Source organism: Equus asinus, chromosome 19, assembly GCF_041296235.1.
Source record: "Equus asinus isolate D_3611 breed Donkey chromosome 19, EquAss-T2T_v2, whole genome shotgun sequence".
NCBI classification, from domain to species: domain Eukaryota; kingdom Metazoa; phylum Chordata; class Mammalia; order Perissodactyla; family Equidae; genus Equus; species Equus asinus.
The window spans coordinates 7,638,260-7,659,768 of record NC_091808.1 but is presented as its reverse complement, the minus strand read 5'-3'; the positions used below and the strand labels follow the sequence as shown (position 1 = coordinate 7,659,768).

Sequence of the window (21,509 nt, the reverse complement as noted above, 5' to 3'; positions counted from 1 at the left end):
AAGAAATAAGAGGCAATTAAGAATGTTCAAGATTCATACTTAATAAAAATCAAAGAGCTGTTGTTTACACAGATTAAAAGCTAGATATTCTGAATCAATTCATGAATGATGGACTAGCTTCTTCCAAGTTTAAAGCTGCTTTGGTGGCTACCACCAATAATCAGACTAAGTGAAGTCTGATGACAAGATGCATTCCAGAGGTGAGAACAAAGACTCTATTCCATAACCAGTGCCAAAATAAAATTAGCAAAACACATAAAAAACTTTGACAATAAATCTGGAAAGATATAACTAGCTGAAAACTATGACTAAAATGAGCATCAGCTAATCAGAAAGATAGGTATTTTACTTTAGAAAACAGAAGCGTTTGAATTTTCGGTTAAGATTTTCTTTAATACACGGGAAGATATCTGGATGACAATATGTCCTATAAATCAGTTTCTAAAAGGTAATTAAAGAATATTAGATATTGGAAGCCATTACTTAAAGCAAAAGTGTTAAGAAAGACAGATGGCATGAATATGTGTCAGCTTTTGAAGGCTAGCAAAAAGGTTTACCTGGACAAAGCAGCTTCCCGTTTCTATCAATAGGTCTCAAACAGCTGTTCTCAGCTATAAATAAAAGGAAGCTGGTTAGTGCCCCAAACAAAGAAAACTAAGGAGAGATGCTCTACTGGGTGAATTAGCAGGAATTTACAAATAAGCTAAACAAACCCCAACAACCAAAGAAATAAGTACGGGCAGGCTTCAATTTGCACAGTAGTGCGGGGGTGTGAAAGTGCCTGTGCAAGCAGAAACGTGCAAAGCAATCTTATTAACAGTGAGGAAAGTTACAATTGTTCTGTGACCTTTAAAAACTTTTGTCAAAACATTCAAAACTTCGTTATACATGTCTAGTAAAATGAAAGAAATAGCAAAACCAATATTCACATTGTAACTTAAAACACCAGAAACACTGAGAATTAAAATGTTTTATTTCTCTGAAAAAAGATATCGAAAATAGTTAAACAGGGCTTGTTTTCTTCTTCTCACTGCATGGCTCACAATGTGGAGTGAGCATCTTTTCTACCCCAGGCAAACTGTCACACTCTAAGCTCGGGTCAGCTCCCGGTGTTTTATATTTTGTGCTTCAGTGTCATGGGCTGTCTCCCAGAACACCTCTAATGTGAGCTTTTTTGCTGGTGTCAGTTCCTCTGGGATATCTTCATCTTTTTCGTCACGAGCACCTTCCTCACTTCTATCAATAAGCTCACGTTCATTAAGCGCCTCTGGCTGCATACCTAAAGTCTCTTGAACAACAGCAGTGTCAACATTCCCATGGTCAGCTATTTCTTCTATAACTCCATATACTTTTGGTTCTTTGCTGCACTTTCATCTTTGTTGGCCAATTCAATTATCCATTCTTGTGAACTGTCATGTGGGTTTACTACTGGAGACAAGGATGCAATAAACCATACACTTTGCTATCTGTGTGGTGAAATTAGTAACAGATAAGCAGTGACCAAGCACTGACAGACTTGAAAGAGTGAAGTCCTTGGTCACTAATCATGATGCACACCTGCTATTGATGTCGTGACTGGTGAACTGAAGAGCTAGTAGCAAAATCTGTAGTTTATGCAATTACTCAGTTAATATCTCCAGTGGTAAATGGAATTTGAACCATACCGCTGGGTAACTGATGTTACATAATGCACTGTGGTAACTGAAATTCATGCATATTGGAACTGTACAGAGACTGCCTATATTTAAAAGATGTTCAGTGATTTTTTTAATGCTTTTTAAATGGATTAGGGCCAGTGTGCCCTATTTTTGAGGATGCAAAAATGCCTACTTTATGGGAAGGAGGACACCAGGTTTTTAGTCCAATCAGAATTCTTACAGAGTTAGACATGAAGTGCAGGGTTGGAGGGGTGGAACCTTCTGAGAGGGCAAGAAGGGCATGGGCCTACGGAGGTCTAACTTTTAAGACCATGGCAGAATCTCCTGAGATTCCTGAGTTCTGTATCTTATAGTAATGTGAAGCTAGCATGTAATTCTAACACAGATTTCTTGACAACTGAAACAACTCATGAAAAGAGTTCTCCAATTTACAAACTGCTTTTTAAATACTGTTTCCTTAAATTTTTTCACTTCCACAAACACCGTGTATCTTCTATGTGCCAGGCACTGTTCTGGAAGCTGACAACATAGGAGTCCTTGTCTACGGGGGGAGGTGGACGTTCAGACACAAACACAGGTAGTTGCAGCGTAAGTACTACAAAGGGAGATGAGGGTGTTATGAGAGTAAAACAGAGATTAACTGACAGTGTGCGGTCAGGGAGGACAGGAGAAGTGACATTTTGGCTGAGACCACAGGAATGACTGAAATCAGGAGAGGAAGAGTAAAGGGAAGAGTTCAGAGAGGGAGGACAGCACTAGGAGCCGCAGGGGTGGAGGAGAGCTTGTGCACAGACACTCACGGGAAGTCAGCACGGGGAGTGGGCTGTGAATAAGCAGAGGAGCGGCCTGCGTGAGGTCAGTGAGGCAGCGGTCACGTGAAGCAGGTGCCTGCAGGCCAGGCCAAGGCAGGGGCCTCCGTGCAGTGGAAGAGCACTACTGGGCTTTGAGCAGAGGGGAGACACGATCTGACTCAGAGACACGGAAGATCGCTTGCTACATGAAGAATGGTTTGGAGGCGAGCAAGAGCAGAAGGGAGACCTGTTGTATGAGAAGACAACGAACTATTCCTTTAAAAAACCATACACTTTTAATCAACTTGACTGAGGTGTGATTTACTTAAAATAAAACACATCCAGTTTAAGTATATAATTCAAGGGTTTGATATAAACACTTGGCAACCACCAACAAATTGAGATACATTTTGCATCACCCCCCAAAACTCTCTCGTGTCAGCCCTCTACCCCCAATCCTGACCTGCCTCTGTAACTACAGCTTAGGTTTTCTTTCTGGAAAATGTCATATCAATGGAATCTTAAGCATATGTTGTACTCTTTAGTGTCTAGCTTCTTTTCCCGGCAGAATGTCTTGAGATTCAGCCACGTTTTGCATGGGGTGGCACTGCTTTTTACTGAAGAGTAGTATCGCATTGTACGGATACACCACAGTTTGTTCATCCGTTCACCAGCTCAAGGACATCTGGATTGTTTCTGGTTTTTGGTTATGAACATTTATATAAGGTATTTGTAAGGATACTATATGTTTAAAATTATTTTTGGTAAATATCTAGGAGAATTGGTAAGTGAATGTTTAAATTCATCAGTTTGTGGCTTGCCTTTTCAAATGCCTTTCGAAGAACAGGAGTTTAAAATTTTGATGTAGTCCAATTTATTAGTTTCTTCTTTCATGGTTTGTGCTTTTTGAGTCCTATCTAAAAAACCTTTTTCTTATGGTAAAAGTAACAAAGATTTACTCCCAGAAATTTTATAGTTTTAGGTTTTCACAATTAGGTCTATGACGCATTTTGAACTAGTCTTTCACATGATGTAAATAAGGAAAAGCTGGAGATTCATTTTTGCATCTATGCATAGAAAGTGGTCCAGCACTGCATGCTGAAAATATACTATCCTTCCTCATGGAAACACCTTGGTGCTTTTGTTGAAAGTGACTATATATGCTTGCACCTATTTCTGGATTCCCAATGTAGTTCTACTGTAAATATTTTAGGCTTTAAGAACCACATATGATCTCTTACACATTCTTCTTCTTAAAATAACTCTTTAAAAATGTAAAAACTATTCTTAGCTCACTGGCTGTACAGAAAGAGGCTGTAGCCTATAGCTCTATATCTCTACTCTTATCAATGCACAGTCTCGATGCTACAACTTTTGAGTACGTCTTGAAATTACATAGTATAACTCTTTCAACTCTGTCTTTTCTTTTTTTCCAAAAATTCTTATGGATACTTTAGGTTCTTTGCATTTCCACATAAATTTAAGAATCAGCTTGCCAATTTCTACCAAAAGAAAACCATGCTAAGCTTTTGAGTGAGAATGCATTGAATCTACAAATCAATTTTGAGAGAATCAGCCTCTTGAAAATACTGTGTCTTCCAATCCAAGAACATGATACAGTGCTCTATTTATTCAGATATTCTTCTATTTTTTTTGGTGAGGAAGATTTGCTCTGAGCTAACATCTGTGCAAATCTTCCTCTATTTTGTATGTGGGTTGCCACCACAGCATGGCTTGACAAGTGGTGTAGGTCCACACCTGGGATCTGAACCTCTGGACCCAGGCCACCAAAGTGGAGGACACCAGACTTAACCACTATGCCATGGGGCTGGCCCCTATTCAGATCTTCTCTTATTTTTCACACCAACATTTTCTAGTCTTCAGGGTACAGGTCTTGCACATATTTTGTTAAATTTATCCCCACATATTTCATGATATTTTACACTATTATAAATGTTCTCTTAATTTTATTTTCAGTTTTTTTCCTTGTTGTAGATAAGATAGAGTGAATTTTTGTGTACTGACTTTGAGTCCTTATTAAACTCACTTATTAATTTCAGTAGCTTCCTAGTAGAATCCTTTAGGATGCACCAACAGACAATAAGCACATCAATATGGACACCACCACTGCACTAGGGAACGCACTTAATGAGACATTAATTCATATTCACCAGAACGGCTATAATAAAAAAAGACAACTACAAATCTTGGCAAGGACGTGGAGAACCCGTATCCCTGCTACCTTGCAAGTAGGGATGAAAATGGTTCAGCGACTTTGGAAAGTAGTATGGCAGTTTCTTATAAAGTTAAGCATAAATTTGCCATATGACCTATAATTCTAATCCTATATATCTAGCCCAAAGAACTGAAAACATATGTCCACACAAAGACTTATATGCAAAGGTTTATAGCAGTAATTATTCATAAAAGCCAAAAAGAGGAAACAATCCAAACGTCCATCAAGTGGTGAACAAACAAAATGTGCTATATCCATACGGTGGAGTACCAGTCAGCAATAAAAAGGAACAAGCCACTGATACACACAACTCTGAGTGAACCTCAAAAGTGGTATAATAGTGAAAGAAGCCAGCAGAAGAGACTATACACTATTTGGTTCCATTTACTTGAAATGTCCAGAAAAGCAGGTTTATAGAGACAGAAAGTAGATGAGAGCTTGTCAGGGGCTCGGAATGCAAAAACGGCACGAAGGATCTTTGTGGAGCGACGGAAAGTTCTCAAACTAGATTGTGCTGTTGGTTGTACCTGAGTTACACTTAGAACGGGTGCTTGATGGTATGTAAATTCCACTTCAATAAAGCTGTTAAAGCAAATCTAGTGCCTAGGGAAGAGTGAGTTTGCAGAACATTATATTCAGTATGATAGAATTTATGTAAATATAAAAAGACAATATTCACATACATGTATATATGGAAGTAGAATACACAGTACAGTATGACCACACAGACCGGATACACACCCAAACCAGACAGACTGGCGGCATCTAGGGAGGGAGGCTAGGTCTGAGGAGGAGAACACAGAGGACTTCATATGTAATGTTTCAAACAAAAACAAACACATGACAATATGTTAACATTGATCCATTTTGGGTGGCAGGTGCATGAAGTTTTCTCTAAATTATTTTTGTACTCATTTTCTTCAATTAAAAATAAAAACAGAGCTAAATTAAACCAAAAGTAAACATAAATGATTACCTAGTTCCTTCATTAATTTTAATTCCTGTATGGCTTTAATTCGAATATCAAACACCACCTAAAATAGAAAAATAAACTAATGACTGTGTATAAGTTGAAAACAATGGGAAGAGAGGAAAATGAAGATTGTCAGTGTGGGCATATACAGATTATCTGAGTTATTAATTACCTGACATTTAGTAGTTTTTCCCTACTTGAAAAAAATTTTTTTTCTATCCCTGAAATTCGTTTTCTGTCTTCTACAAAGTCAAAAGCAAAAACTTACATCTTAACAGTTTTTTGGGTTTTTTTTAAAGATTTTATTTTTCCTTTTTCTCCCCGAAGCCCCCCAGTACACAGCTGCACATTCTAGTTGTAGGTCCCTCTGGCTGTGGCATGTGGGATGCCGTCCCAACATGGCTTGATGAGCGGTGCCATATCCGTGCCCAGGATTCGAACCAGCAAAACCCTGGGCCACCGAAGCAGAGTGCGTGAACCCAACCACTCGGCCATGGGGCTGGCCCCAACAGTGAAGTTTTTACCAAAGTGATGTTAACTGGAATGGAAAAGACACCTACAGAAAACTAAAGAAATAATTCTAGCTAGAAAGGCAAGTTGACAAACCACTAACCTTTCTGATGAGAGCAAACAAAAGAAAGCACAAGTAATACCATTTCCTTAGGTTAGGAATGATGACTTCAGGGCCAATGAGCGTAAGTAATATAAAAATGCACAACACTGATGCAACGGCACTATTTAAATTACTTTCAATTGTTTTCTTTTCTTTTGTTTAGGCTAATTGCCTCTAGGCATAAAATGGTGGAAATTGAGGTGTAAAAATGATGTCAGAGATCATCGACTCAACCCTCCCACCAGAGCCTCACTGTGCGCCAACAAGGAGCAGAGACTGAAGGAATCCGGACTGCACCAAAGCCTACCACTTAGGGTCAGGGCGGTAGGTCTCCTGAGCTTTATTTAACTGGTCTCACACTGTCCCCTCTGCTACATCAACAAATACTAATGCATCTGAAGGAATTATAATATTTATAGAAAACATTCTACTAAGTTTCTTTTAACGATACAGGAAAAAAACCAAATTGAGACTACAGAAATATAAAAAGATGTTTCCTGAAATAATATTTAAGGAAATCAGTATCACAGTCTTCAAATGGAAGACTGAAGGAATCCCTTTTAAGAGCAGTTGGCTTTATAGAGAGCAAAGAGTATAATGTAGAGCAATTTAGGTTAAACTTAAAAAAAACCCACAAAAGCAAAACAAAGATACCTGTTTTAAAAATACAGATCTTTGAAAACATCATTTTATATTTATCAAAGCCAGAGGATTCCATGTACTAATTAAACAGGTAACTCTCACATTCTAATTCTAAGCTTTGGAGGAAAATGGGGGCCCATATTTTCTCGAAATATGCCAAGGGTTAATAATACAGGTAAATAGGCAATAATCAGATGTTTTAATAAGAAATTGATTTCTTAAGATTTAGCAGTCTACTGAGACAACTGTTCTGAAAGATTAACATATTGTTTTCTAAATAAAATTCTGTTAACTAAAAAACCGTCAAGCAAACTTTAATTATAATCCACTCACTGTGTTAACAGTTGCTGATATTCTAACTTGCTCCTCTTCAGATTCTAATTCGCATAAATTTTTAACTTGGAGCCAGTCAATCTCATTCATACTAGTGATCCATTTCTCTTGTTTGGTCAACAAACTGTAGGCAAAAAGATGTTTAAAAAGGTTGTCTTTACACAGCACTTTTATGAATCAGAAAATTAGTACTTTTCCTTAAGCCACCATGTCTAAAATTCTCCATATGTTCCTTAATGTTACTAATTAAAGGTGACAAGTTCTACTGAGTTGGCTTTTTGAAAGCTGACTATCTTTTTATTGTAGTGTTAGGTAGTATTCTATGGAATCCATATTCATGACTCCAAATATTTTTGACCTTTACAAAGAACTTACTGCCACAATTTTCAAACAGAACTGTTGTAACTGAGCAGTAAGTTGCAGACTTCTGCCTGCAAACTGGAATCACTGGGGCAGCTGTAAAGGAGGACCCATGCCGGAAGCCCACCCACAGGCTTTACACTGATTTTACTAACAGGACAGCCACGCACAGTAGTGTGGACTGACACTGCATAAAAGTGCTACATAAGGGGCATCATTCACATCACACACATTGCATATTTGCATTTTGCGTGTGTGTGCACATGTGTGTGTGTGAGAGGAAGATTGGCCCTGAGCTAGCATCTGTTGCCAATCTTCTTTTTGCTTGAGGAAGCCAATCTTCCTATATTTTATGTGGGATGCAGCCACAGCGTGGCTTGACGAGTGGTGCTAGGTGCATGCCCGGGATCTGAACCTGCAAACCCCAGACTACCAAAGCGGAGCACATGAATTTAACCACTACGCCACTGGGCTGGCCCCTGCATATTTGTATTTTTATTATAGTTTTATTTTATGAAAGCAGATGGCAGTAGAGTGTCTTATTCTAACAAAACTTTCCTATCAGTGGTAGTAAAAGGTCCTGAGGAAGGAGTGACTTCTAACTCACGCAGAGGCACTGAATGGGCTGGCACAAGTCTTCTTTGGGACTGTGTATCAGAGCCCTAGAACACAATTTTACTCTTGATTTCAGTTATTCCACCCTAGGACTCCACCTTAAGTTAGCAATCCTAAACTTAAGAAAGTTTTAAGCACACAGATGTTCCCTGAAGACTACCTTAAAATAGGAAAAACTGAAGGAAGGTGACAATGATGATGTTGCTAGCTAAAACATCGGGCATTTACTATGTGCAAACACTTTGTAAGCACCTACCTTTTTCAATCCTTATAACTCTACGAAGCTGGTACTAATTACTATCCCCATTCTATCTAAGATGAAACTGAGCAGAAAGATGCAGTAACTTGCCCATGGTCACACTGCTAGTCAGCGATAAAGCTGGGAACAAACCGGGGCAGCTGGCTCCAGAGCCCTTGTCTGCACCCTCTACACCTGCTGCCTCACAGAAGAGCAGGCAGGGAAATGACAACATCAACACAGAGCACTACGTAGTCAGGAAACGAGGTTCATGAAGAGTCCACAAACTTGGGGGAAAGCAGGATATAACTATTTATCTACAAAATAAGCATTATGTTTACAAAGAAAAAACCCTAAAACAAAAAAACAGTTATTTGAAATCAGAAAAACAGGAAAGCTAACAGTGACTGACACTGCATAGGTGGTATGGGGGTGCTGTTTGGGAGCTCCTATCTTTGCTTCTTTATTTCCCAAATCCTAATAAACGTCTATTACTTTTTATAAAGGAATACATAATATATGGTTTTTTTCTTGTGAGGAAGATTCGCCCTGAGCTAACATCCATTGACAATCTTCCTCTATTTTTTTTGCTTGAGGAAGATTAGTGCTGAACTAACATCTGTGCCAGTCTTCCTCTACTTTGTATGTGGGATGCCTCCACAGCACGGCTGATGAGAGGAGTAGGTCCATGCCCAGCATATGAACCTGTGAACCCAGGCCGCTGAAGCAGAGCACACGGAACTTGAACCACTTGGCCACGGGGCTAGCCCCCATAATAAACTTTCAAATTAAATGAACAAGGTGGGGAAATAAATGTCTGGAAAATGCCTGTCCAAAAGAGTAGCAGTGATAAATCTAATTCAAAATATATACAGTTCACCAGTGCTCTGCTTCTCTGCATCACAGCCACCATAAATAATGACACAGAGACTGCAATCTAAATACACCCAAAGCACTGACCACGCAGGGAACTGAGTCACCGTTCGTAACCTGAAGTCTTGAATAATGGAAATCTGGGGGTTTCCAGTGTGTGGGTATAGACACACTGACTACAGAAATGTACAGTTAACAGACGTGGATACCAAATGCGGAGAGCAGCAGCACTTCTGAGCTTCAACCGGGGCTTACAGGAATCAAGGGTGTAATTCCCATGAAACAGCCCATCTGGGCAACTGGAAGGATCTCAAGAGTCATAAAAAGGATTCTAACAAAACACTGAATTGCGCTATGAGATTCTTGTGACAAAATATTCAGAGAAATTTCTCTATGATTTTAGTATCCTCATAAAAAAATTGCAGGAACTTTTTTTGTCAAAATGTGCCTTCAGTTTTATAATGAGTGCTAAGCAAAATTCACTTGATAGGATTCTGCTTTACAGCCCACTAACCTAGACTATATTTAGTCTATAACTACATTATTTACTTACATTTACCAAAAAATAATCACATTACAGTATTTTTCTCCAAGTTGCCTAACCTAGAACATTCCTATTTACAATACATAGAACACAATGTCTAGAAACAAAAAGAAGTATTTAACTCTTATCATTATTAAAATAAAGCTTTAGAGTTCTAAGAGATAATACTGTAATTAAAATATAGTCATGGTTTGCTTAACAATGAGATACGTTCTGAGAAATGCGTCACTAGGTAATTTGGTCGTGCGCACATCATAGGGGGTGCTTACACACACCTAGATGGTACAGCCTACTGCACCCCTAGGCTATATGGTACTACTCTTATGGGACCTCTATTGTATATGCAGTCTGTTGTTGACCAAAATGTCGTTATGCAGCTGGAACGTGACTATAACTTAAAAAGAACTCTCTTTTTAGCAAGTTACCTGTTATCATGATTAGAATCCCGAATTAAAATTGAGCTTCCGTTTCTGAGACCTTGTTCTCTGAATGTCTTCTTCAAGTCTACCTTGGGAATGGTGGTCCAGTTCTTTTCTCCTATAGATTCAGTATTGTTGATTAAGACAACACCTCCTGGGATTGCTAAAGATGTGAATACAGTGCCTACTTCTGCATTCGATGGAAAGACATGTGGAAATTCTATCAACTGCTGACACTTTTCTCCTTCACTGCTCGTTGCTAGATGAAGAACATTTAAAAGCAGAGGTTCACAGTCACTACCAGTTGGAATCTGGATTCCACCAACCTAGAAGAATATCAAGACATCCATTAGAATAGTTTATATTTGCCAAAATTAAGTCAGCATAATAACATAGTAAAAGACTACTCTTTAGAACAATTCTCATTTTTTTCTTTTCAAGTGAGATAAAATTTTCATAAATGTCTTTTAAATATCAGAAGAACAATTTTTCTTTTGAAATTTTCTCTTGGCCATCTTTCATTTTTTAGGAGAGAAATCTGGAGTGGACACAGAGATGTATGAGTTCTCAGTGGTGCTTGCCCCCTTCTGAATTCCCATAGGGAGTCACAGCCTGGCGCAACAGAGGTACTTAATAAATCTCTCTAACATATAACTAATACTGACTGAACATGAAAGTTATCGGACATTTCAGCAGTTTTCTAATATCTAATTGCCTTCACATATACTGAATAAAATTTCATTACAATGACTTAAAAAAAGATCCCAAACTATCATGAAGTACTTCTTTGATACTTTCTTACCTCCACCCCATTCCATACAAAGATGTCTTCCCCATCAGCAAGTTCAATTTCACTCAGTGTCAGGCTGTCTCCTAGGAAGATGAGATTATCAGTGAGACTGTTCATCACAATCGTTGAAAACAATTTAATGAAAGAAAGAGCTCAGACACAAACATTTGTTTGAAAAAGCATTTTCATCAAGGAAAATTAAGAAGGCAGTAATTATGTTTATGATATTGCTATTGTTTCACGTTATTTTTATCTTTATGCCCTCCACCACTCTTTAGTTTTCCTTTTTTTCACTTATGTAAGCATTTCCCCATGTTGTTACATAAGCTTTGTGACCATGAAAGCAGAGAAAGAGAGTTCACATGAAGGTCAACAGTACTCGACATTGTGAACGGGAGTAAGGCTTCAGCATCAAATGGTCCTAGCCCCACCACTATTCGGCTGTTCACATCTCTGCACTTCAGTTTCCTCATTACGAAATGGGGATAGAAGAATTTTGTGAAAATCAAATGAGATAATGCACACAAAAGACTTATCTCAGTATTTGGCATAGTGAAGTCCAAAATAAATGTTACTATTGCTACTGCTATTATTATTGTTTTGTTGTTATTTAAAGGAAATAAAAACTTTTAAGCTCTCGAAGTACTTTGGTACTTTTGCTACAAAATCTGAAGCTGAGAGTGGGGTAAAAAAATCAAGCCATACAAATACGACTGAAATAGTTCTAAACCATTTGCTCAAAAATTTGCGGTAATATAAAAAAAATTCCAAAGCCTTTTAAAAAATTGTTTTGGTAGAGAGGTAGCTTTAATTTCAGAAAATATAAAATATTTCCACGCTAACAAAATTTTGCATACTACATAACCTGGATACATTATAAATTGGATAAATTATTTGTTTGAAAACTGACAATGTGATGATAATCTACATAGTTAAGAAAGTTGTAGGTGGGGAAAGACTGGCAAAGAGTAGAAAATTACAAATAACCCCCCAAAAAATATAAATACGTAAAATGAGTTGCTGTGTTTTAATATTTATCTTACCATCAAGCGTCTGGTAAACGTGAAGTCCTGCTGGTAAAAGCTTTGCAACACTAAGAACCATATCTCCTTCCCAAAATTCTAACAGCTGAAGAATATTAAGGAAAGAAAAGAGAACACAGGAAAGTAACACACATATCACATTTCCAGGTTAAGTAAGAAGAGCATTGCACCAACTTACATATGGAGATGACACAGGGAGCGAGCAAATGAATACTCCCATCCCCACCCAACGCCAAAACATGGAAAGATGACATCACTCGTTGTTTAGTCGAATCCAAGGATGGCTAGATCATCCATTGGTGACGGAAGAATCTTAGCACACACAAAGAGCACATGACCATCTAAACAACTGTACTTAATTCATGGGAAGACCACTTCTATCAGAAAGCAAACTCATCAGCATGCCATCCCAGGAATCACTGCCCCAAAGCACTGCTCAGGGAAGAGCAGCACTGACTCTAGCAGACAGTAACATTCTTGTTACTTGAAAGGAATGTCTCTCACTGTAAATTTAAAAAGTGGCATTACCAGTTTATATAATAGATTACCAGGGATCTGTTCTCTGAGTTTCTAGATCCAAGACTCTGAGGACTGTGGGAATCTTGCCAAAATAACCTCACCCATAAAGGTCAGTCCTAGTCAGTCTCTCTCCACTATACCCTAAGATAATTCTCTTAAAAAGAAATTTCATATTTACAAGTGATGAGTTAACCGTGTCACTCACACAGCCTCTTGCCAGTGGCTTACTTCTAAGATAACAGAGATGCGCACTTCAAACACCAAAAAGCAGACTGGAGTGAACCTAAAACTTACAAAGGAGAACAGGTCTTTTGCATTTGAAACGTCACCCTAGACATGGTCAAATCTCCAAGTCCACCTTTATCAACACTGCCAGGATTGGCTCAGAAATGAACTCTTAATGCAAAAATTCAGAAATATTAGACAATTTCAGAAATCCTGATACTGATCCAACGTTTAAATATCATTCAAATCAACTAAAGTTAAAAAACAAACTGGCCTGCTTTTCTTTGTACAAGAGAAAAATCAAAAGAAAGCTAATCATTTTGATAATTGATAGTTTTTCAGAAAATTCATTTATTTCTGGGGAAAACAAAAAGAAGCTTACATTTTCTAACTCCCTGCTCCTTGATCAGGAAGTAGTGTGGGGTGAACAAGTGCGACCCAGAGGAAAGACCAGGGCTGGAGTCCTAGTTCTACCATTAACTAGCTGTCTGAGCAAGGGCAAGTCACTAGACCTCTTTAAATCGCAATTTCTTCACCTTTAAAATGGGGTTAGCCCGCCCTCATGAGGTTAAAAGAACCAAAGGACGTAATTTATATGAAAGCACTATAAGTAAAATAATGAGCACTGCTGTGGTCATTAAAACACAGCTGAATAAATTATTTGGAGACAATGATTGAGTCGATGTTTGTTTTCACTAGAGACTAGTAGGTATTTCCCTTCACTTAGGAATCTTATTAATAAATGCTATTCTATACTGCAAGGTACAAAAATTAGCTGCTTTTATTTGTTTAGTAGTTCTCGGTTTTAGGCAACATGCTTATCTTGATCTTTTCACTCCATTTAAAAAATAATTCTATTTGTTTTCCCAAAAAAGAGAACTTTATACTCTTTCTCCCCTCAAAATAAAATACAGCAGGCTTGGCTCTCCATTGGAAAACCGGCTGGCAGGGCTGTGTGAGTCTTGTCCATGCAGATAAGCCTCTCTAAAAACTTACAAGTAAGGGGACAACATTTGGGCCCTCTCTCTATGCAAGTGGCAAGTGTACGATTTTCCTAAGCAGCTTTGAAAATTAATAGTTGCATCCTGAGTAGGATATTCGAAAAGGAGAATCCAGCTTGAGATGGACCTTAATGTCTAAATTAAGAGGAAGTAAGGCTAAATTACCTGAAATATTGATTGTCGAAGGTCTCCTAAAGTTTTTCTTTTATCAAAGGTCAAATCCCACACGCTTTCTGTTTGAGAGCCTACTGGGTGCAGAGCCCCGTTGAAGAAATGATAATGAGGGCCCAGGTGGAGATGCAATTCAAAATTATTTTCTGTAGAATCACATTCTGCCCTTTAAAGAAGCAAACAAAAAACCCAACCCATCAATGCTATGTTTTTGTAACAGGTACTGTTTACAAAACTTCAAAACTTACAACTTACAAAACTTACCTCTGCCACTGTGAATTCCAAGGAAAAGAAATTTTTTTTTTGAGGAAAATTAGCCCTGAGCTAACATCCACCACCAATCCTCCTCTTTTTTCCTCAGGAAGATTGGCCCTGAGCTAACATCAGTATCCATCTTCCTCTAATTTACATGTGGGACGACTGCCACAGCATGGCTTGATAAGCAGCGCCATGTCTGCACCCGGGATCTGAACCGGCAAACCCCAGGCTGCTGAAGCAGAGCACACGAACTTCAACCACTGAGCCACTGGGCCAGCCCCAGGAAAAACTGTTTTAATGTACACTCTGCAATGTTACTCTGAACAAATACTGACACTCAAAATCTTCCAATCCTAAGATTATATTACAGTTATGAATAAAATGCTAGAAACCTATTTCAAAAATTGTATTAAGTGCCAGATTTACAACTTCTATTTCATCCTTACTTCCAGTAACCCCACAGACTCTGCCATGAAACACTTGAAGTCGCTCTCATGAGCCACCTGAGCCTACTCTCTGCAGGTCAAATGTCTTCAGCATCAGCCTTGCACTGGCTGCTCTTCTCTGAATCTACCTCGTGGCCTTCAGCATGGTGCCAAATGCTACTGCAGCAGCATGACAACGGAGAGCTGGATGAGACTATCGCCAGATTCAGTTACTTCAGACACAACTCTATTAATGTGGTCATTAACATTAGCTAATTAGTGGTCAAAGGTAGCATTAGCTTTTTTGATGACCGCATTAAAGAGCTTAGCGCTGGCTGACTAAAGCCCCTAAAGTCATTTTGTTTTTTTATACCAACTGATAATCAATACCACTCATGCAGGTTATTTTTTGCACATAAGATATTTTACTAAGTTTTTATCTTCTTAGTGTCTTGATTTGAGATTTCCTTTGATGTTAGTTTGCCATTCAATCTATCTGCTATTTTTTCCCCCCAGCTCCAAGTCAATGATAAAAATGTTGAACACAGCCCTGCCACATAATCAGCCTCTTGGGTCCACAAGGAGACCATGAAAACATCCATTTCCCTAACCCAATACCACATCAACCCTGTAAGAGAGCAAATGAAGAACCAGTACTTCAGGGTCCAAGGTTAGGCCTCAAAAGAGAATGCTGAGATCATCAAGTTCCCACAAACCATCCCTTTAAGGATCCATTATAGGTTCTGCCCAAGATTGACATTAAGCTCGACAGTCTGTAGAATCCACAATTCCTTCCTTTGCTCACCTCTGGTCTGCTGTTACTACATGCCAGTTCTCCACAACTACTTAAATATGAGGGGTGATTTTCACAGCAGGCTTTCTTTGTACCAAGGGAATGACCTGACAGGCCAGGATACAATTCATTTAGTGCAACTATGTGCTCACTGATTTCTCTTGTCTTCTTAGCAATGGCCATTTATTTATGTGTCATTTCACTCACTCTCACAGATAAGGATAATTTCAAAGTAAAAGATACTCTCATTGGAAAAATTCAGCAGCTACGCAGACACTGGCATTAACTAGTTGATTTTTTTTCTTTTTTAATTTTCATTATTGAATTCTTAAGACCTAAATTAGATCCTCAATCTCCAGAAAAACCATTCAAACTCTAAAAGTAAGTTAAAATTACCTTTTTGTTTGCAGTTCAATGTTGGTTGCATCCATTTCACTCAGCAAATGATGTGGAACCCTGTATCTCGGATTACCTCGAGCTGTGAACAAAACTTGTCATTAACCAGCGCTGACCAAATAAAATCTGGCTGCTGAAGAGTAACATGGAAAACTGGAAAGGACCGTGCTGGGAGCTAGGAAAGCTTCCACTAACCATCTGTGTAAATACTAATTTTCTCTGGATCTCAGTTCTCCCATCTGAAAGATGAAAACATTGGAACAAATGAAAGGTAAACAGTTCTTTAAGCTAAGCTAGAAGAATTCTACTTCTTCAACTCTCTTTAAATATGCTTTTTAAAAAGAACACCCACTATTTTCTTCCTGATAACAAATGTGATCATTGGTTGCTGTAAAAATTCTGGAATGTATTTTTTAAAATGTAGAAGAAACAGATATTACCTGCAATCCCACTCCCAAGAGAAAATGTTAAAATTTGGTCTCTGCCTCTGGCCTTTTTTCTATACACACAATGTTATTTAAAGCACCTGGGATAGGATTCAACAAATTGGTAACTTGCTTTTTCATTTCCTACATTGTGAGCATTTTTCCAAACTCTTAAATGATTACATAGCAGTCCATTCTATAAACAGCATAATTAATCTAACCAATCTTTTCCTGTTAGACATTTAGGTGATTTCCAATTAGTCACTGTTATAAAATAATGAGGGTAACAAATATCTTTAAACACAAATATTTACTGACAGCTCTGATTATTCCAAAGCAAATCTGTAGAAGCAGAATTACCAAATTGGCTGTATTACCTTATATACCTACCAGCTATAGAGGAAGTGCCAACTGCTGAGAACCAGATTAACAGGAATATTTGACTTGGTAGGAAAAAGTGGCATCACATTGCAAACTGCTTATTTATATCCTTTCCCAATTCAGTACTGTGTACAATGGAATATATGTAAGAGCATTCTACAGATAAGGGAAATCAATTTGTCATATATTTTTCCGTTTTCCACTAGCTTGTCATTTGTCTTTCAACAGTGTTTAAGGTTGATATCACTTTTCCTTATTTTTTCTTTCTTTGCTTTTAAGCTTAGAAAGGTCTTCTCTACATTAAGATCAGAAAAAGATTTATATGTTATACATTTTAAGGTTCCTTTTTTATATAAACATTAAAGGAACTAAAATTTCATTCAAGTGATTAGTATAATTTGATTATATAATTGATTATACTAATTGCTAATTCAAATGATTAGCAATGAACCAAGTTCCCAGTTGTATTTATTGAGTGATTGGTTTTTCCATCTGACAAGCTACCTTATCATGGATTAAAATCTTAAAAATATTTACATCAATTTCTGGCTTACTGCTCTATTTCAGTGTTCTGTCCCCTCTTTGCATTAGCACTACACTGTCTTAACTGCTATAGCTTTATAATCATGTTTTTACTGATGGAGTAAATTTTCCTCCAGTAGTCCTGTCTTCAATTTTGATTAATTTCTCTCCCTAGGTGAATTGTACAATCATCTTGCCAAGTTCCATCTCTTCATCCTCCCAAAACGTTCATCAAGATTTTGGCTAGATGGGGCTGGTCCCGTAGCCAAGTAGTTAAGTTCCCACGCTCCGCTTCGGCGGCCCAGGGTTTCGCCGGTTCGGATCCTGGGCTCGGACATGGCACCGCTCGTCAAGCCACGCTGAGGTGGCATTCCACATGCCACAACTAGAAGGGTCCACAACTAAGAATACACAACTATGTACCAGGGGGCTTTGGGGAGAAAAAGGAATAAAATAAAATCTTTAAAAAAAAAAGATAGATTTTGGCTAGACTTTTACTCAATTCCTAAGCTAACTGGAAAATCATCATTTAGTACATATTCCAATTATGTACATACTAAAATTCAATTCACTGAAAAAGATAATATTCCATCTGAAGATAGTCTTTTTCTGTTAATGTATATTTCTAAACTGTGGATTCTGCTCCATAAAATTTTTATCAGAACCATTACCATATCTTTTTCCCCTCAGAAAAATACAGAGCCTTTTCTGGTTAACAGAATAGTTATATAATTGTTTCAGATCCAGAAAGTTAATTTCCTTTGATTCACATGCAAATTAGTAACTGTTTTATTCTTATTCTTTATAAAAATGATCACTATTCTCATTCTCTAAGAGTAGTATCCTCTTCTCTAAGCATAGCTATGTTTCAATCTAAAGAGCTTTCCTAGTTAGGATTTTTTACTTTTGAGTGGACTTTGAGAAGTAATCAAAAAGTCTTACAGACTAATTCATGTTAGCGGCTTCAATTCAAAAATATTCTTTATCATTGTGGGTCTCAATGGTTAACCTCAATGGGGTGAGCTCTCTGAGCCAGCCCTGGTGGTAGAGTGGTTAAGATTCAGTGCTCTGACCCCTGCAGCCTTGGTTTCTTTCCTGGTCAGGGAACCACACCACCCATCTGTTGGATGTCAAATTGTGGTAGTGGCATGTTGCTGTGATGCTGAAAGCTATGCCACCAATATTTCAAACACCAGCAAGATCACCCATGAACAGGTTCCAGAAGAGCTTTCAAACTAAGACAGGCTAGGATGAAGAACCCAGTCACCTACTTCCAAAAAAATTGGCCATGAAAACCCTACAAAAAGCAGAGGAGCAGTATATGATACAACACCGGAAAATGAGAGGACAGTGCAAACAGACCGGGCAGGGTTCCACTTTGCTGTACACAGAGGCTCGCTAGGAATCAGAACTGACTCAATGGCACTAATAACCAAATGAGCTCTCTTAAAAGGTTCGCAAAGAGTGCTTCAAAGATACTTCAACTGCAACTGCTCAGAGAACACATTACCTTGAGGGAAAGGAAAATAAGAACATAAGAAAGGGAACATATGAAAACAAGACCAAGGCCACTTACAACTCAAAGGCAACACCTAGTGAATAACAGAGCCAAACCTGTCCATAAGGGAATCACATGGAAGTAGCCCCCACAACAAGAAAACATTGTGTGATCCCAGAAAATCCAATTTTGAAAATCTAACTGTTGTCTCATATTATTAGAGGCGAAAAAATTAAATAGAAATATATAATCTTTATAAAATGACAGACTGTTGGATTTCACCTGGTGTAATGTATTTCCTACTGTTAGCTTTAAAAAATTTAAAAATGTTCCAAGACTAATTTTCTTTTAAAAGGGTAAAAATTAAGATAGCAATCAATATTTATCTTCTAAAGTCATTAACTTACACAAATAGGATCATTTCTCTCTCCATACCTTCAGGGGGTCTCTGCAACTGGGATTTCCGATAAAACAACATGTAGGCACTTTCTTTACCCTGAAACTGCTGTTGAATATCCTTTTCCTTGATTGGTTGGACTTTGGAATCATTTATATCAAACCAGTGGGGACAGGACGTTCTACCATTGAATCCTGGGGATTCTGAAGGAAGGGTCTTGAAAATTTGTTGATCATTCCTTTGGAAATCAGGCTCAGCCTGGAGAGAAGAGTTCTTCAAGAGACGAACTGTACTTTCATCTGAACTGAGTAGAAATGTCTGAGAATGAAGCTGTAAGAACTATACAAAAACAAAAAACAAATACTAGGTTAATAAAAAACTTTTGTAATTAGACAGCATAAAAACTTTATCTTCCTCTCTGTGATTACATATTTTAACTTCACCTTTATTTTTAGCCTGGCCAGCCAGGAGGAAAAAACACCCATTTGGGCCATAACAGAACATTTAATAAATATCAGAGCACTCTCTGTTAAGCTAACAGCTGCATCAAGGGACAAAGCTGCCATGCCACAATCTAAAAATATTTTAATTATACCTTAATACTGCTGTTTAAAAAAGTACTTTACTCAAACAGATTAGGTAGAGCAAATACTTCTGAAATGTTTAGAGCAATCTAAACAAACAAAGCACAGAACAAAGGCAACCACAGAGAAGCACCATAGAAGATAATTTCAAAACTAGTGACCCAGACAAACCCTGCTGGGATAAAGTAATAATTAAAGGCCTAAACTATTGTTTAACATTAATTAAATTGAATGTTGTCTGTCCTGGAAGCTACAGGCTAGCTCAGGACATCAAAGCAGAGAAAGGCTGAAGTCAATCCCAAACACTGTTTCTCCAGCTCTTCCAGCGACAGGCTCAGCTGCCCTCTGTCTAGCCCCCCTGCACCCTCTCCTCTCTCATTCCCTAGTCTCTGTGTGGCCTTGCAGTTCCTCCTCTTCTCTCAGCACAAACTTTACATGGAAAATCACTTGGGAGGTTTATGTAACATCTGCTTAGCTCACCAATCAGTATGGAAAATTCTTTTCTCTTGAAAAGAAAGAATTTGTGGTAACGAAAACTCTCTAATCAAAAGTACTATTTTATCACAAACAGAAGGGCATGGGGCATATGACCCCCGCCCAAACATATTGTTAACACTGTATAATCGATGGTAAAATAGTTTTTAGCTAATTTGTTTTAGGTACAATAAAATATCAACAATTTGAAACCTTTGAGTAAGGAACTTTCTGAATAAATAATTTTTTCTTTGATAGTTGAGGATTAACTCTTTTAAGCCTCAAACTTCAGTACAGTCTGGTCCTAGTAATGGCAGGGAAGTCTTATTGGACTAAGCCTCCTGATAAAAATGATAAACTCTAGACAAAACAACGAAAACAAGTGCTTGGAGAGTAACCAAGGCAGGCATAACGTGGGGGGAACATAATCCTCCAACAAAGAGAAGCACACAGGCCAAGTTCTACACTAATCCTCCTCTTCCCAGCGGGCAGCAGGGCACAGAGGCAGAGAGTTCAAGCAAAGGGCAGGAGTCTTACAGGGTGGCGGAGGAAACAAAAGGTGAGAAGGCCAGAGAGGCTAGAAAGCGAAAGGGAAACTCCTATAAAGGAGCCCCGAATCTGTATCAAACCGCCTCAAATCCTTGGTGAATGGTGCACAAACCGCCCCAGACCCTGGGAACCCAGCGTAAAGCAGAGGCTGGGAGGGTCTGGATCGGAGCAGAGATTCTAGCACCCTGCTGCTGGGTAGAAAGAGCACGGAGCTAAAGCCCTGCCAAACTGGAGATGTATGACGAACTTCTGAGGCTCTCCACTGAAACCCTAGAAGGGCCGGCATGCCCTAGGTTTGGGGTTGGCAAACTCTTTCACAAAGGGCCAGAGAGTAAACATTTTAGGCTTTGTGGGCTAGGAGGCAAACTTGAAGACATTATGTAGGTACTTACACAACTTTTTAAAAATAACCATTTAAAAATGTAAAGACAGTTCCTAGCTCACGGCTGTACCAAAGCAGGCAGCAGGCCCTTTTTTGCCCACAGGCCACAGTTTGCTAAGCCTTCCCTAAGAGGAAGGACCATGCATGGCCCAGGACTAAGAGCTACTCCATAGGACTAACAGCAAAACTGCAACAGACCCACCCTACCACAGCCCCAAATGAAGCTTCCAGAGGATCAGGGCGACTCAAAGGTATTTGATGGCCTGTTAGAACATAACGTGGAACCCTTTAGAGATCAAGAACACAATCCACAGTCTCCACAACACATCATCCACAGTGTCCAGGAGGCAATATAAGATTACATGATATGCAAAGAAACAG

The 21,509-nt window shown here is 38.4% G+C and overlaps 1 protein-coding gene across 25 annotated transcripts in view; it reads right to left on the bottom strand.

The window, feature by feature from the left end:
- Nucleotides 1-21,509, bottom strand: part of USP40 (ubiquitin specific peptidase 40) — a 77,267-nt gene that overhangs the window by 29,811 nt on the left and 25,947 nt on the right. For 23 of the 25 annotated variants that reach the window (XR_006516007.2, XM_014862554.3, XM_044751561.2 and 20 more), the window contains 9 exons: nt 19,178-19,478; nt 15,917-15,998; nt 14,039-14,210; nt 12,129-12,213; nt 11,098-11,168; nt 10,302-10,621; nt 7,247-7,370; nt 5,662-5,719; nt 558-611 (listed from right to left, as the gene is read on the bottom strand). Coding sequence is in view for 23 of the 25 variants with exons in the window: in XM_014862554.3 (XP_014718040.2) it covers nt 558-611; nt 5,662-5,719; nt 7,247-7,370; nt 10,302-10,621; nt 11,098-11,168; nt 12,129-12,213; nt 14,039-14,210; nt 15,917-15,998; nt 19,178-19,478 (1,267 nt within the window). In the remaining 2 variants the exon portion in view is untranslated. Of the gene's footprint in view, nt 1-557; nt 612-5,661; nt 5,720-7,246; nt 7,371-10,301; nt 10,622-11,097; nt 11,169-12,128; nt 12,214-14,038; nt 14,211-15,916; nt 15,999-16,111; nt 16,135-19,177; nt 19,479-21,509 lie in introns of those variants that run through there. The other 2 variants (XM_044751570.2, XM_070489370.1) reach the window with 2 other exon arrangements.